The sequence below is a fragment of the Bombus pyrosoma genome, linkage group LG7 (assembly GCF_014825855.1).
Source record: "Bombus pyrosoma isolate SC7728 linkage group LG7, ASM1482585v1, whole genome shotgun sequence".
NCBI lineage: Eukaryota > Metazoa > Arthropoda > Insecta > Hymenoptera > Apidae > Bombus > Bombus pyrosoma.
In genome coordinates, this window is record NC_057776.1 from 11737361 (window position 1) to 11753330 (window position 15970).

Genomic DNA, 15970 nt, shown 5'->3' on the forward strand with positions numbered 1-15970 from the left:
ACGATCAGCATCATCGCGAGAAACTTGACCGATCCGTTAGAGGTTAAAGGCTGCTACACACTCTGCCATGAGACCGCGGCAGGCTGTAAACGTCGCGGTTCCATTTCTCGATACGGTCGTGATAGTACGGACAAAGAGGGTGCGGTAAAGTGACTCCGGAGAAACGTAAGAGAGACCGATAGGAACAATCTCTGGCGCGACGATCAAGGGTGAGACAGATATGGATGACAGCGTGCAGAATGGCCTACAGGCCGAGCAGTGGCTCCCAATGTTCGAGAAGGGAGAAAAGAGAGCGAACTCGCTGGGCAGTGGAGCGTTCAGGTTCATCCGCACGCGCAGCAGTATCCGGCGGGAACTCAAGAGGCAGTGCAACAGGTAAGAAAACAGACCATTCGCAAGAGGCACGGCCCGTAAAATTACACCTGTTACGAGGTAATGCGTCTAAGTAGAAACGTACGAGGCTAGAATCGCCGAGATTTATTTTATGCAATGAGTAGTTTCTTTTATTTTCTTGGCTTTACTGGGGCAATTTGATTCATCGGATTAAACGAGGTTTACAAATGACGTTTAAAGTATTTCTAAAATTGAAACTTTTTCCACCTAATAATAATATTGTAACACTGCATCGACGTGTTGAATCTTCTGAAGTAGGTTGTGTTTATCGTATTTAGTATCATCGATGTTTTAATGTATACGCTGGCCAATTTCGAAAGAAGGAATTTCACGGTTTCGAAAATACGTAGGCCGCGATTCTCGACACTGGCAAAACGTATGAAATTAAAATCAGGAGACCGTTATGCGGCTTATTAATGGTTCCACAACCCGTGACGTGAACGTTAGCGTAATGTCTGGTAGTCGAAACGTATCGCATTTGAATTTAACAAAATTACGTTATAACATCAACGTTTGTCACCCTTTTTTCAACGATAATCTTTAGATCAAAATACGAACAATGATACCTCGCGACGATTCTCTCCTCACGATCCTGTTCTAGCCTAACGTCTAAATAACCATCGACTATCATCAGAGAAGTATCAATTAAATAACACTATATCTCAATTTGTCGTTTCAAATTAAAACGTCAAGCCACCACTATGCATCTATGACGAAACTGAACGTATGAAAGCGCAGTAGGATCAATGTCTAGCTGCAGGATCAATTGACGTTCCTTCGAACGGTTCCCTCGTACGGTTCCCAGTTCGTAAATCAGCGAACGTCATCAGTCTCGGAGGGATCGTAGTCGGTCGGTGGGAACCCTCCGACAATCATTACCCAACTAACCCAACGTGGTCGCCTAATCTGCTCGCAGCGTCCGTGCATCCAGTCAAAGGATTCTTCGGATTATAGCAACGGTATACCGGTTGATCGGCAGCCGGAGAATGAGCCGCGACGAAGCAGGAAGCTGAAGTAATCTGCAGAATTCGCGGTCCTTGCGGTGCGTGAGAAGACCTAGGTTTGCTAATAATCGACCGTGGAATCCGAGACAGTCGGCTTCGTGATTCCAACGACGGGCACGATGCCTGTGAAAGTAATTATCATTTGTAGTTCAAGAAACGGTCGCGAGACATTATCGACAGATACAGCCGTGGACTCGATCGTATGTGTATTTGTGTGTGCGTGTGTATGCGTGTATGTGTGTAGGCGATGCAAAGGGATTCGCGTCTTGGTAAAAACCGCGACACCTTTCGCGACGACTACTGAGAAATGCCGTGTTGGCTGGAAATGATTTATGCGACTGGCTTTTTTGTGAAATACTCGGTGTAGGGGTGTATTGTCGTGGGTAGACGGTTGAGTCTGGAGTCGAGTTCGAGTAAAAGATGAAAAGACAGGTTTTAAGATTGTTAGGAATAACAGTTCTTGTAGTCGATGCATCGAACGAAGAATATGAAACTTTTTCAGCTAGTTAAATTAATTTTCTCGGAGTATGTGAAAATATTTGAATATGTTACAGGTTTCTAAAAATATTGAAATATGCAGTGGGTTTTCATTTTTCGTTGAAAATTATCATAATTCAAATACGTATGAACGGTGTTTGCTTCCTTACTATTTCGTATTCGGTACTCGCTTTCAAAGAGTCGCCCACGCGATCCTGCGAACATATATTCCAAAAAAATGATTTGAATCGGGGATTTTTTCCTCGCGCCCATCGAATGAAGAACTCAGCGCGTGTAACCTCGTGATTTACTGCGACACGACGAAACTATTCCTGCACCAGGACAGCCGATAAACGATTCACACGCGAAACACACCGGGAAGGACATCGTAAATTGGTACAACACGGTAACAAGCCCGTCGAAGAACAACGAGGTTTGTTGGAAGAATCACGGTGAATTAATAACGCTATCGTGTTCCAAATAAATTCTACCTCGCCAAGCTAGACGATCGCGGTGTTCTTATTAATCTCGATCAGGCAATCTAACAGGGCACCGTGTAGCAAACGAAATTCTGGCGATAAAACGAGCCTCTAAATTCTAAATTATGCACATTGCTGCGAACACGAAGAAAATTTTACATCAGCTATAGTAGAAGATTGGAGGTATTAATTAATCAAGTAGTCAGCCTTCCGTGATATTCCTCCGCGAAAAGGAATTGCGGTATATATCTTGAAAGTGTTCCAGATCCGTATCATTAAAAAAAATCTATTAATAAGAAAAGAAATTAGAATGATCGCATCAGCCATTCCATTTTGTACACTACCGCTAGAAAATCTTAGAACACGTTCTACGCCTTACGGGTCTTTGATATTTAATGCAGATCATCAACTCTAGATTATTTTGCACTATAAATTGGAATACACTGGATAGGCATTTTCTTATTAAGTATTCCCTTTGTCACATGTAGTGTCAAGTCAAATGATACTTCTCCGTGTTTCTTAACAATTACTTCGTTGTTTCTACTTTTAGCAAATATAATTAATAACTGTTCCAAGACGTTTAAGCGCGGATGTGTATAATACAATTCTTAAATTGTAGCTAGCAGGCTGCGATCAGGATAACAGTGGTACGCGTTGGAACGCCTCGATTAGAGCACGCAGTCGTCTGGAGGCTCGTCGAGGAACGTCCTTCTGATATGCCATCCGCTTAAGGAAAGAGGAAGAGCGCGGTGACTGCCGATACACGATCCTTGGCCGGCAGATCGAACAGAAAGAATTACCGCAATATATTCCGGGTTTTAATGTTGAGCCGGATCGACCGAAACGTCGAGTTCGCTCGTCCAGGGGCCCCCGTCGCGCATAATAAGGCCCTCCACCGTGGCCACAGCCGACTTTGGCCCTGCAGCCTCCTCATGCGACGCACACACACCCGGGCCACGCACGAACAAGCTCTCTCATACACGCACAAACACGCACACACTGACCATCAAGCCGACACACGTCGAGGAACCGTGCGGTTCGAACACTTCCGTGTTGTACGACTAATGAATCGCCTTCTCTTTCTTCAGATCCTTCTACCCTCCACGTCTCGGCCTCTTTTCCCCTTCGCTCGCGTTCGTCTGGTCATCGCGACGAACGATCGCAGTCGCGCTTCGCCCAATCAACCGCATACGCGCATATTTATCACTCGTATCGATCCACCCGATAAATTGCACGAACGTTATCCGCATCGCTTTTCGACGATGCTGTCCTTGAATCTGCGTTTCTCCGACATGATCCAGGGATGAATGCGTTTTTATTGTTTCAGGGGATATGTAGATTCGTCGGGGGTGCATTTTAATCGAGTCATTTGGTAATATAATACCATAGTCGAGCGCAGGTTGAATCTTCTCGGATAACGGTGGACAGAATTATCGAAATAAGATTATCGATCAAGGGGAGACTGCTCTTTCGTAATTCTACGATCTTCGAAGCAATCTTCGTTATTTATGACTTGGAAATGGACAATCAATGCGAATGTCAGCCTTCACGGCTTCCTGGCAACGACGAAAGTCCACTGCATGAACAGAGATTCAGTTGGCCGCGCGGCGAGAAAATCGTTAGTCGATTCCGACTCGACCATTTGCTGAAGTAACTTCGGCTCTTCCTAGTGATATAGATTTTTCTAAAAAGGAAAGGCACACTCGAAGACATAAATTACGCAAAATGCATACAAACGACCATAGTTGGACACGATGAACTTATTTTTACGCCCGTTTCACGTATTTTATACTCGTCATCGTTTGCATCCGCGTCCATAAATTCTCCTTCGTTTCTCCAATATACACCGTTGATTTTATTTATCGAACACGGGGTCATGCGAACGAATACACTTGTTCGAAACTGTTATGCGTGCATTTCATCGCGATTTTATCGGTGGGTACGTGAGAAATCGAACAGGCAGGCGAGGCTCGATCGACTCCGATGTTCCGCGATTAGGGAAAAGTAAGTCGGCTCGACCGACCGTTAGGCTCCTTTTAATGGAGCTTCCGTTTATGTAAATCATGCTAATGAGCTTTAAATCGATGAACATCTGAGACGAGCGACCACTCTTCCCGCCGGTCTCAGCGTTCGATTAATCTCGAATAAGAAACGGTCGAAAGGTTCGTCGTCTAACGTGTAATTTCTGCACGGCCTGAGAAACGAAACCGTGAAATGCGAAAGTAGTCTCTGATCGATGCGGCCGATTCAGGAAACCAGCGTTTATGGCTGTTTCGTCTTTCAGACAGACCAGCTGAGAGCAGACTGATCCGACTGTACCGTATAATATGTAATCAAAATTATAAAATACGTAGACAAATAACTGCAGAAAATCGCTTTACAATAGATTAAAAGGCGCAAATTGCGCGTTTATCGAATAATAGATGCCTTAACAAACGCTCGTCCAAACGAAACAACAAAATGGATCATAGATTATCGTTGTTCGAAGAATGGGCTGATGGAACGAGAGAGGGGAAAAAAAAAGGAATCGATTTAATGAAAGAAACATCCGGGTTCTGGGCCCGGTTCGGCCAGTCGATCGATCCATCCGTACGGTCGAAAGATCGTCAACAATATCTTTGTAGCAATATCGAGCTCTAAGAGTGGACCAGAGATGCTTGCGTAACCGGTACAGACTGGTACCAGGGTATTGTTCGTTGATTTTGCATTCCGTCCGGAACAAATTTGAAAGGAATCGCACGACCGTGGTCGTCGTGGTGTCGTGATGGCACAATAGACAAATCGGTGGCAGAAAACGCTGGCCAAGGTAGATAATGCGTAACGGGTTGCGGCAAGTTCGGTACCTGTATCTGAATCTCGTATTCCCGTGTACGGTTCACCGGATCCGACCCCGCGCCGCCACGATCTCTGGCTATTACTCATAACCATTACGTTCAGGTTCAGGCACCGATATTATCCGATGAAGACTGATAAGACGTTTAGACGGTTTCCAGCGTGCCGTTCCGTGCTTCATTGTTGTGTACTATACGATACGCTGGATGGCTTATAAAACCGGGGAAGGGGGAGGAATCCGCGCGGTTACAGACCGATCCGGATAACCGATAAGCAAGGACGTGCTTATGAAACTTGGCACCTCGCTATCCGACTCTCGGATCTTCCGCAGCGAGCCTTCGAAATAATCCATAAATGCTACATCGCTGTCTATCATTAGTTTACGTAATCGAGTTACAGATCTGCACGGACCCGTTTCTGACGTTGATCGAGCGTCGTTGTGCTCCGTTTCATTTTGGTCCTCTGGAAACGTTCGATTTCCTTCGATTCAATGGAACGGTTCGTAAGTCTCCGTACGTATATTCCGTTCTGCGAACTTCGTTCGATTCATGACTTCTTAAACGGAACAGTTTGTATATGTATACATAGGTTCGTAGATGCGATATTGCCAACTACGTTTTTCCATCGTAGCAATCGACGCGGATGGTATCTGCGTGGAAGTATTCGAACAATGGTATCCACTTAAGAATACGTCCGTACCAGGCGGTGATAAATGGCATGCGATTCTCTGGTTTCTGCCCTTGACACGAGTCTATCGCAAAGTCTCGCGAACCAACGTCGTCCCACAGTCGATGTCATTCTGAAGGCTGTGAGCCTCAGGGGAGAACACGCACACGACACCGGACGCTCTTCCTACACTGAATAAATGATGCATAACGCCGCGCAGCTATTCTGCGCGGTCAATGCGAGTTTTAACAGCTATTGCTCGAGGGGTGAGCGCGAGAATCAACCGAAGGAATTACGTCTGATCCTCGGCGAAAATTAGGGGGAATGTTTCAGCGGATACAATCGACGGTTACCGACAATGTCAAACGCGTTACTCCTTTTCTTCATCCTACACAGATAAACTGTCGGTACATGGATTTTGTACCGCGAGTTGCTGCCGATGCTGCCTCCGTAGAAGGCGATTCCCATTAAATACACGAACGTGGGATTGCACTATTAAAATTATTACAATCTAGAACGTAAATGTTCCACAATTGGTTATAATTTATAATTCTATAAAGGCATTTATTTTGATATTATGTGATTCGATATCTGAGAACCTCTGGTCTATCATTTACTTTGCGCCCCGTTAACTAAGTGCGATCCATTTGGTCGATCGAACGCCCACGCGCGTCGGTGGACGGTGTTTCCTCGACAATGCAAAATCGCGCCGACAACGATCCAATTTGATACGTTCTAAATGACGAAAGACGCTGTCGCAATCGTTGCTGCGCGCCGGGGCTTTAAAAGGAGGGATTTTTTCCTGAACAGCGTGACACGAAACACGCCGTCGAACGAACGAACGAATTCTCAAAGGGTATCCTTGACATTTCGCTGGAACATTATACTCTCGTTACGGCAATTTTCTGTTATTACACTCGGTACACGAGAGAGGGTAAAAAAAAAAAGTGGCGAGTACGCGATCGTATACCTATCGAACAGTTCGCGTCTCCGCGGCTGTCCGTGGTCACGACAGGAAACTAAGCCAAAGACACGCGTGAAACGCGCGTGCGTGCTTCCACGTTGGAGTGTACCGTTATCAGCGATGATCTGATCGCAAGAAACGTCGAGGAACAGCGGCCCTTGATAAATAACATCGGGAAGCGTCTCCTTCCCCTTCCTCGATCGCGTCGTTTCGGTGGTCTTCAAAGGAAAGTGATGAGTCAAGATAACGGGCAAAACTGGCTCGGAAGCTGCGCGAGCTGGTTCGATTAAAGACGGTTCCCGTGTATTACGTCGAAACGGTTTCGCGTCCTGAGGGTCGACCAGACCGTCGCCTGCACGCGCGAATTCGAATAATTGCCGAGTACTTAACGTGGGAATTACAAACACGGGGTGGGGAGGGGGGCGGCACTGCTCGATCGTTAACGAGCTAAGGTGTATTATTCTTCGTTGCGTGAACGTAGAAGGAAGGGTAACTGGCGAGGGTAACGAAGCGGGAAGAGATCTGGTAGCCGGAGTGGATGCGGCGTATAAAGTTTAGCTGAATATTCGAATAGCATCGGCCTATGTTTCTTTGCCTATTACGGCACACTTAAGGACGGAGAGAGGCAGAAATTCACAGGTAATTCAGCGGGCGGTGAGTATCTCGGGAACCGATAATGGCTCTCGAGGAGGTTTCAGGTTCACTGGAGTACTCGCTCCTGACGGGGAGGATCGGATAAAGATCTAAATGCCTGCATAGCCGTATGTACGGCACGCCAAGGAAGATCCTTAAATACTAGCAAGGTAACGAAGGTAAAGGTTTCTCGTGACGTCCGCTTTGGTGCCGGAGCCGTCAGGGGTCAGTGAGCGCTCCGGTCGGCAAACCCGACTGCTCTCTGAATTCTCGATCGCTCGTCTCTTCTTCCTCTCCTCCTTTTCCTTCCTTTTTTTTCCCTTTCTCTCCTCTTTCGTTCTTGGCCCGCGTACACTATGTTTCCCACTACTCGCCAAAGGGGACTGCCAACGAATATTTCACCCTGATAAATCCCATAACGCGATTTATCGCGCTGCCTTCGGGGACGAAAGCTTCCTCGAAGTGGAAACTATTAAGCGCAGGTCTAACGTGGCGCCACGGATCGATAGAACTGAATGGTCGCGGATCCAGAACCGGAGGTCGGACAAAGTACTTGCGCGATTCGTACCGAACCAACGATTCTCTCGCAGAAGTAAAGTGGAAGTTATAAATCGCGCGCTCGGTCGAACGAGCTCTGATTACTGATCGAACGGCAATTTGAAAAAGGGACTGTACCGAGGGTAGACTGCTGCTTGCTTACCGTTCTATTAATTTCCTAGTCGGCCATCTTCGAATTACCTCTCCCTTTCGTAATTGCCGATGCTCCTCGACCCGTTTCCTCGGATAATCGCAGCTGAATTATTTATACGCAATTGTTTGATATATGGATACAAGGGGTACAGCGAAACCACGTGGAAAAGGAATTTCTTTTTTCTCTTCCCTCTTAATAAATGCCATAGTTGCGTGATTTACGTCACAGCGTAATTAATTGTTGCGCGACGAGAGAGAGAGCGAATATCGTGAATGTCGTGGATGAAAAATAGGAGTCGAAAGGCGCAGATGCGTGCAACGTCTCGCGGGTTAATATCATCGGTCGCTTACGTAAAAGTAATTGGCGAATTGTCGAACGCGGATAAGATGGGATGCACGGCTGTTACGCGATCAACAAACTGCGGCCACGTTCGCAGACTTTCTAACATCCGCCCACCTAAATATCGTATTTAAGCTACTATCTAACGCCTCGTGTATTCCGTAATTTCTCTACAATCTTCGGAAGACGTTTCTACCCGAGTTTACGATTGCCATTACGTTTCCGTAATCCTTAACTCCTGATGCGGTTCTCTCTGGCGGACTTTGCGCGATGTACCTATGCATTTCTTCGATCGTTGTTAGACAGGGAAACTACGTGTCGAAGCATTTTCGAAGACGAAACTGTATCTAGAATTGGGTAACGAAGAACCTGAGCCATGAAGGGAGATTCGCGACTCGAGATACGTCACTTTACACCGATCCTAATTACTTTAGCATGTCATTTTACACCAGCGTCTAATCAGCGCCGCAATCGGCTTAGCTGGAACCTCGTTACGGTGGTTAATAGGATTTTTCTTACGTTACTGCTTTGACAGATAAGTCCCGAAGCTTTTGTGCGCGCCCATGTGTGATGGTGTATGCGATACGCGATTAGAGGTGTTCGTGTGCGCATCGTGAACAAAGGTTTTTAATAAAGCTCGCCGTGCAATCGGGAAGACTGAATCAGCCAAGCCAAGAAGACCGGCGGGCAAGTGCACACTGCACATGCAATTAAAGCCCGAGGGGATTCTGTCGATTCTTATTTCTTCTTGCCGCGAATGTTCTAAAGAAAAGCGAAATGAATGACTTAACTAAATGGTCAAGCTAACGGGAATCCGCGGAAACCATTCAGCCAACATTTCTTTCATACAGCTTTACGTAGAAAATTATTTGCGACTCCCACAATTGACACTACCTTGACTTTTCTGCAAATCCTATCTAGAGTTGATTAGCGGCATTTAAAACAGTGGGTCGCTCGATTACCTTGCCGACTATTTAACAAGTCCTAGATGAAACCTACTTTCCTTCACCTTTACCCTTCTTTTATTCTTTTCATTCTCTTTTCCACCCTATTACAATACCAAATTAGCAGCTCCCGCGAACAAAGAGCGCACGAACGAACAACGAATCGGAACTCCAGACGCGTGTTTTATCTGTATGAAACAAATTTTTCTCCATTCACTCTCAACACAGAGGTTCCAACCTCTCTAGAGAAGCTTCTAGAGCCTCTCTTCTCACCTTCTCATCCGCCACGATATTCCAGGCATTCGCGTCTTTCAAGGAGGCTCGTCGGCTGCACTAGAGTCGTCCGTTTGACCCGACCTCGTGAACCACGCTCCACCCATGGAACTCCGCTAGAACTCGTGCAAACCCGAGTCGCTTAAAAGGATCGGAGGTTCGTGTGGTTGCCGCTTCCATTCGCCCTTCCATCGGTGCCGGGTGCCGAGTGCCAAGCCGTTCGGTAACCATCGGCGACGCGATCTCGCGGGAAATGGAGCACGCCGGTCGATTATATTCCAGCGAGGTCGAAGTCAGGCCGCCATCTGAACTCTACTCGCTCGGCTCTCTTGCATCATGGATCATGCTGCCTTTTGTGGCACTGTTATCCAACGGGAAGCACCGTGTAGAGAGGCGTCCCCGTGTAATTCAATTAAAAATAAACCGGCCGCGCAATTATTCGCTGAAGCCGGAGCCGCACGGTGAACGCGATACCAGCATCGTTCGGTCGCCGTTACACCAATTTGCGACGGATTACAGTGAAATCGCTGGCATAACTGTGCTCCATCGCCGTTTCTTGTCGCATTAACCGATTCAATGTGTTCTACTAGCTCGTTCGCCGGCGATTATCGCTCGTTCCCTGGTTAACACGTTCCTTGCCGCGCTGCTTTCGTACGATTTTCTAGTCAGCCGCCGTGTACCACCAATAATAGGTGCTGATGTGTTTAGAAACGTGAGCTTTTTGTTCAAGAGAATTTACATCATTACGCGAAAATGTTAAATATAGTAGTTAGGATGATACACGATCTTCCAATATCTCAAATTAAGTTGTTTTTCACCAAAATCTTTTATAATCATTGAACTTCCATCTTCCATTATTTCTGTAAAATCTCCGGTATTTCTGCACGAAAATCGTAATACATTTTCGTAGTTACCGGACGAAATACTAGGCTATCGCACGAACACAGCACGTAGTCCGTTGCGTGGGCCGTTTGTATAGTTATTCTTAGGGCGAAGAAACGTTATTAATCTTCCCTTCGATGCGCTGGGGCCTGTCGACGCCGACCACGGGAACTATAGCAGCGTGTTTCCGGCTTGACCCGGGGTCGAGGTCATCCACGTAATTTCACCTAAACAAATCGACGTGCCTCGCTCGATCGAACCTCCTCGTACAGCCCCCATCGTTTCGCGCTCCTCCCTTTTTCGACGCGCACGTATCATTTTCGCGAACACGAGTTGTGCACGCGCTGTTTACACGTTGCATTACCCCCGAAGAACGATCGCTCGATCATCGGATCGTCCACTTCCTCGTTCGAACTCTGCGCAAAAATGAACTTCAGCCACGAAGAACGATCCCTCGTAGATCGTTACAGCGATTTCGCGTGCGAGGACGACGTTCTTCCGCCATCGCGAAATTTATTCCGCGAGCATCCGTTGTAATTAACGCGTTTCCAGCGACGATACGTCGATCCGCCATGGAGCGCTGGAAATTGGCGTCGAGCGTTTGAAACAGTTACGCGATAGTCGTGATCTTGGGTTACGTTCGCTGAAATAACCTCATCGCATCGTGTCGTTTATCTCTGGTTAAGAGAATTTTGTCACAAATTCTAACGTATCTAAAGGATACCTATATATAGCGACTTTGTTTATCTTTTTCTATTGATCACAGTACGAGTTTAGCAGTTTAAAGAAATTCACTTTCACGTTCACGCCTTAACCCGGAGAACGATTTTTCTTTACACCCGGAGTTATCGTTTCCTGAAGTCGTGTCTATTCCGGCCTCTCGAAATCACGACCGGATCGAAGCCATTCTAGAAGCACGCCGTAAAGCGAGAGTCCCGGCAGCAACCACTTGTCATCCACTTAATCAACATAGCGCCAGATCGAATTCCGTGAGAGTAGCAGCAAGCGGTCGCGTTTCCAACAGCAGCCCCAATGACCTGAAAGTAGCGGAGCGTAATGAATATTTTATAAGGATAGAGAGTCAACCTTCGAACCTGCGATGTCTGTATCTTCTTACACCGGTACTTCGCTTAACGGATTGACTTCTCGAACTTCCTTCATTCCGCTGGTTGTAAGCAGAAGCGAACGAATCGTTGGTAGCTTCACTCTTTGAAGTGTCCCATCTTTTCTCGAGATTTCCAAGAAGTAATCGCGAAGGAAGCGGTAAGCATACACCGTAGCTACTCGATGGTACCCGAGACTATGTCTGTATCGAGAACTCCCTAAGATCGCCTGAAGTCTCAATCCGTACGCGTCCCAGGCATTTCGTCGACGGGGTCGCGCACACCTCGTCGTGCATATCGCGGTGCCGTGATTGCTACGTATTTCACGGCGGGGTCATTTCGATCGAGCATTATCGAGCCGGAGAAACCATAACGAGCCCACGTAGCGTTGCTTGAGCTTGCCCCGGAGCGCGCTGTCGACCGGCAACGAACGTAGACTTTAAACGCGTGCACGTACACCCTTGTTCATAAGTATTAGAATATCTACCGATTTCACACAGGACACGATAATTAATAAGCCTAGATTATCAAAAAGGAAGATTAACCGATTAAAATTATCTACGAGTCGTATTGTACGAGTGTAGGCAAAAAAAAGTTACTTGCACGAGTCACAAGAACGCGATAAACGAACAATTACGATAGTTTCAGATTTGTTTCAAACTTTACCGATATAATCGCGATAGCCGAGTCTCGTTACACTGCTAATAAAATTTCAAAATGTTGCGTATAAGATACGTAATATATTCATAGGAGGTTTCTATCTACAAACGAATACTTTCCTGAGCAACTGTACGTGAACACGTGTACGCGATACGCGGCCAAGGTGTACCGCGTCGTGCAACCGCGCAGAACCATAAGACACGTATGTTTATATCGTGGCGCGGTGCACCGCGTTACGTCGCGCACGCGGGGTGCACCCATAGCGCATGTAACGCTCGCGGAAATGTATGTACATCAGCTACGCGTTCGTGCTTACACAGAGTGTCGTTGTAACCGGCTGCTCGCGCCGCTGCCTCCCGTTCCACTCGGGATACAGTATAGCCGCTCTCCCGTGCATATTGTTCCACGATTACGCTCCCATTTCGCGGCTAAACATTTCGTTGCTTCCACGACCGCTCGGCATACCGCGCCGATTATTCGAGCTCTACCGGTCGTGTGACGCTTTCACGACCGCCCGTGGCACTCCGCAGTAGCCTCGATGCGCTTCTAGATACCTTTCGATTTTAGACGCTGCCGAGAATACCACTGTCTACCGGGAACTTGTTGCCACGTAGATCGCGAGAGATGGTAATGCGGCAGTTTAGAGCTTAGTTTCTGCCGCCTTGGGGACAGTCAATCGTACAGTTTAAGAGAATACCGATGTGCCATTGAGACGGAGGATTTTACCGGATGAAATCGAATCCCCACTTTCTCTGGTTCGAATACTAGAAACTATGCGGCGTCTACAGTGGCGAATAAACGAGCGTTTGGGAGATAGATACATCAGGAAATATGGTAGTTAGCGCGCAACATATCCAGTATAATTTCGAGGAACTTTCGAAACACGAGGAATTTCTCTCTGTCTCTTTCTCTCTCCGAGGTTCGTTCGAGATGAAAACATAGTTCGTGGATGGAAATCTAAGTGGAATCACGTTGTTCTGGAACAAATACCTCGAATCGCATAGAAAGATCAGAAGCGTTAAGATCGTGGTTTATAGGAGCGTGACCCGGACGGTGTAATTATAAGACGCGTTCACGATAAAAGAGCTCTCGGATTCATAGTTTGACAGCAAATATATGCACGCCCACTGTTGCTCCATCGGCTGCTCCTCCCTCCGTGTCGTGCGCTCGCGCGCGTAATATGAAAACCTGCGTCGGCCGGCTTGACTGGCGCAAAAAGGTCGCGCGCGGCAACTCGTTAAAGAGGAGGAGCGCGGCTGTGCCGCGGTGTATCCACGATCATCTGCTTCGAAATTATAATCTTCTTATTTACATTCCCGCTAATTGCACGTTCGCTCGCACAACTTTGTCTCCTGCGGTGCTTTTCGCTCCTATAAATCCGACGCCCTGCCTCTCCCGCGTGATTAGACATTTACGCGTATATCGGGGGAGCGTCCGGAGATTATAGTTTACATCGCTCCTTCCGCGCTGTTATCGCGCCAACATCGAGAAATCGTGGAAAATCGCTGGCCAATTATAATCCCTGATTGGATTCCTTCGCGCTGACTCGAGCACTTTATTAGGACGTTACAGGAATCCCTGCAGTTCCTTGCTCTCGTTTTTATTCACTCGCTTTCGATGATAATAGACAAAGCAGAGTGAAATGCTGTAATTCAAACAGTTAATTGAAATTTTTGAAAATGCCTTGATGGCGGCTTCCGAAATTTTCCCCTAATTTCAGCAAAAGTAGCTGCGTATTTCAACGAGACCTGCGCCACGCACTTGCAAACGTACATACGCATTGCAGAAACAGTCGGTATAATTAGATTAGTCGGAGCTAAGAGAAAGAGAATCGAGAAACAGCGGCGCAGCGAAAGATACAGAGACAGAAAGAGAAGAAGAAGGAAAGCAGACAATACTCTCCAAGGACAGGCGGTATTCAAATGCGTTCGTTACTATTGCTTCTGCTCCTGTCGGTTGCCTCCTGTACGGCGAAACATTTTTACAGACTGCAGCCGTGGCTGCAGGACAACTGTCATTTTTTTCTCCTCTCACAGACGAGCGTCCTCGCTTTTTCTCTCCCCTTCTTCGACTTTCATTCTCCATCTTCAAAAGGAGCCTCTTCCACTCTGGTTTCCTCTGTCGCGAATCCGCGCCGCGCAAAAACCGACACCTCTGTCCCTTTTCGCGTATATCACCAAGCTTTACTACTCATTGTCGGGAAATATAGCGACACAGTGACGCGCGGAGAATTCCACGAGCGGTCGAACCTTTGTGCCCCGCAAGAACACCGCGTCGTTACCTGGGCATAATTTCCGTTCGCGCGATTATCGGCGAATGCTTGGCAAAAGGTGACGGCCACCTCGAATTCCCGGCACTGTTCGCGCGATCGCCAGGCTCTTATGGAACTCCGTGTGTCGGACAAAACGAATCGCAGAAAAACGCCTCGTCGATACGTGGAAGTTATCGTCGTATTAATTGAGTTAACGATACGACCGATTATTAGAACAAATTACGGGGGAATGTAATTAGAAGGCGGGAGTTTCAGAATTATGCGATTAGCGGTTAGGAACGCATTGCGCGCGTTCATCTGTGAGCATAAAACTCGTGATTACAGATACGACTAACTCACATTCTCGTTTTACTCAGGCTCGATAAATACACTCGTCGATGGTTATTAGCGTATTACGCGTAAGAATATCGCAATACGTTTACACGCGAAGAAAAAAACCGTAAAACGGTTCGAATAAAAGACGATATTAAAAGTATGGCGAAGGAAGAAGTTCGATTAAAACGCGTAGATAGCTACTCTGCTTGCTTCGGAGCTGAGCATGCGATGGAATTATATCGTACATACCGAACATAGATAAATCAACGTGTTAAATCGAAGACAGACAAAAACGAGCTTACGAAACCGCAACGATAGATATGCATAAGTATTTTCTCATAGGTGTAACCTTGTATTTTGGAATTCAACACTGGGAGTGACCTCGAGTCGAAGGAATCGGATCGATTTTCCCGCATGATCCATAGTCGAGCAAGCATAGCCCGTAACCCGTTCACATTCCTCCGAAACGGTCCCAGTCGATCGAAGATATCCGGTGCCTTGTTGGGATCATTAGCGTAAGATCGTGTGACGTAACGAGCCAATCAGTGTCCCAACAGTCCGAGTAATGATCGTGTACCGAGAGGTATTAGCATCGTGGACGGACGGACGATACCGTTAAACAAAACCTTACCTCGTGACCTTTGCCACGGAGGGTCGCGGTGGACTTCACCGATGACGAGGACGATCTTGTCGAATCCGATGCAGTCTTCCACTCGAACCGTCGGCTTTTCTGACCTCAGCCGCCACCAAGAAAGCAGATACGAAGGGGACGAGTAATCTGGATCACGACCTCTGTCTCTGGTCGAGGCGTAAAATGTCACGACGATCGAATCTTCGCGTATCTCTTTCTGTTCGATTCACTCGTACACGTTTGCGATATTTAATTACTTACACACAAATAACTTACTTGCGTAAGTTCATTAGTCGTTTATATTCGAAGCTTATACAAATGATGGTAAATTCTAAGATTAATTTGAAAAACGGTGTTTGTAACATCATCACTTGCCTGTATTCTTCAATTTATGCAGTTGATCAACGTGGCT

The 15970-nt window shown here is 46.8% G+C and overlaps 1 protein-coding gene across 1 annotated transcript in view; it reads left to right on the top strand.

Moving 5' to 3' along the window:
* The first annotated feature begins 205 nt into the window (after window positions 1–205).
* LOC122569287 overlaps window positions 206–15970 on the top strand; it is a 164472-nt gene continuing 148707 nt past the window's right edge. Inside the window, exon 1 of the mRNA XM_043730100.1 lies at window positions 206–375. Coding sequence (XP_043586035.1) covers window positions 221–375 — 155 coding nt within the window. The 5' untranslated portion in view covers window positions 206–220. The remainder of the gene's footprint in view (window positions 376–15970) is intronic.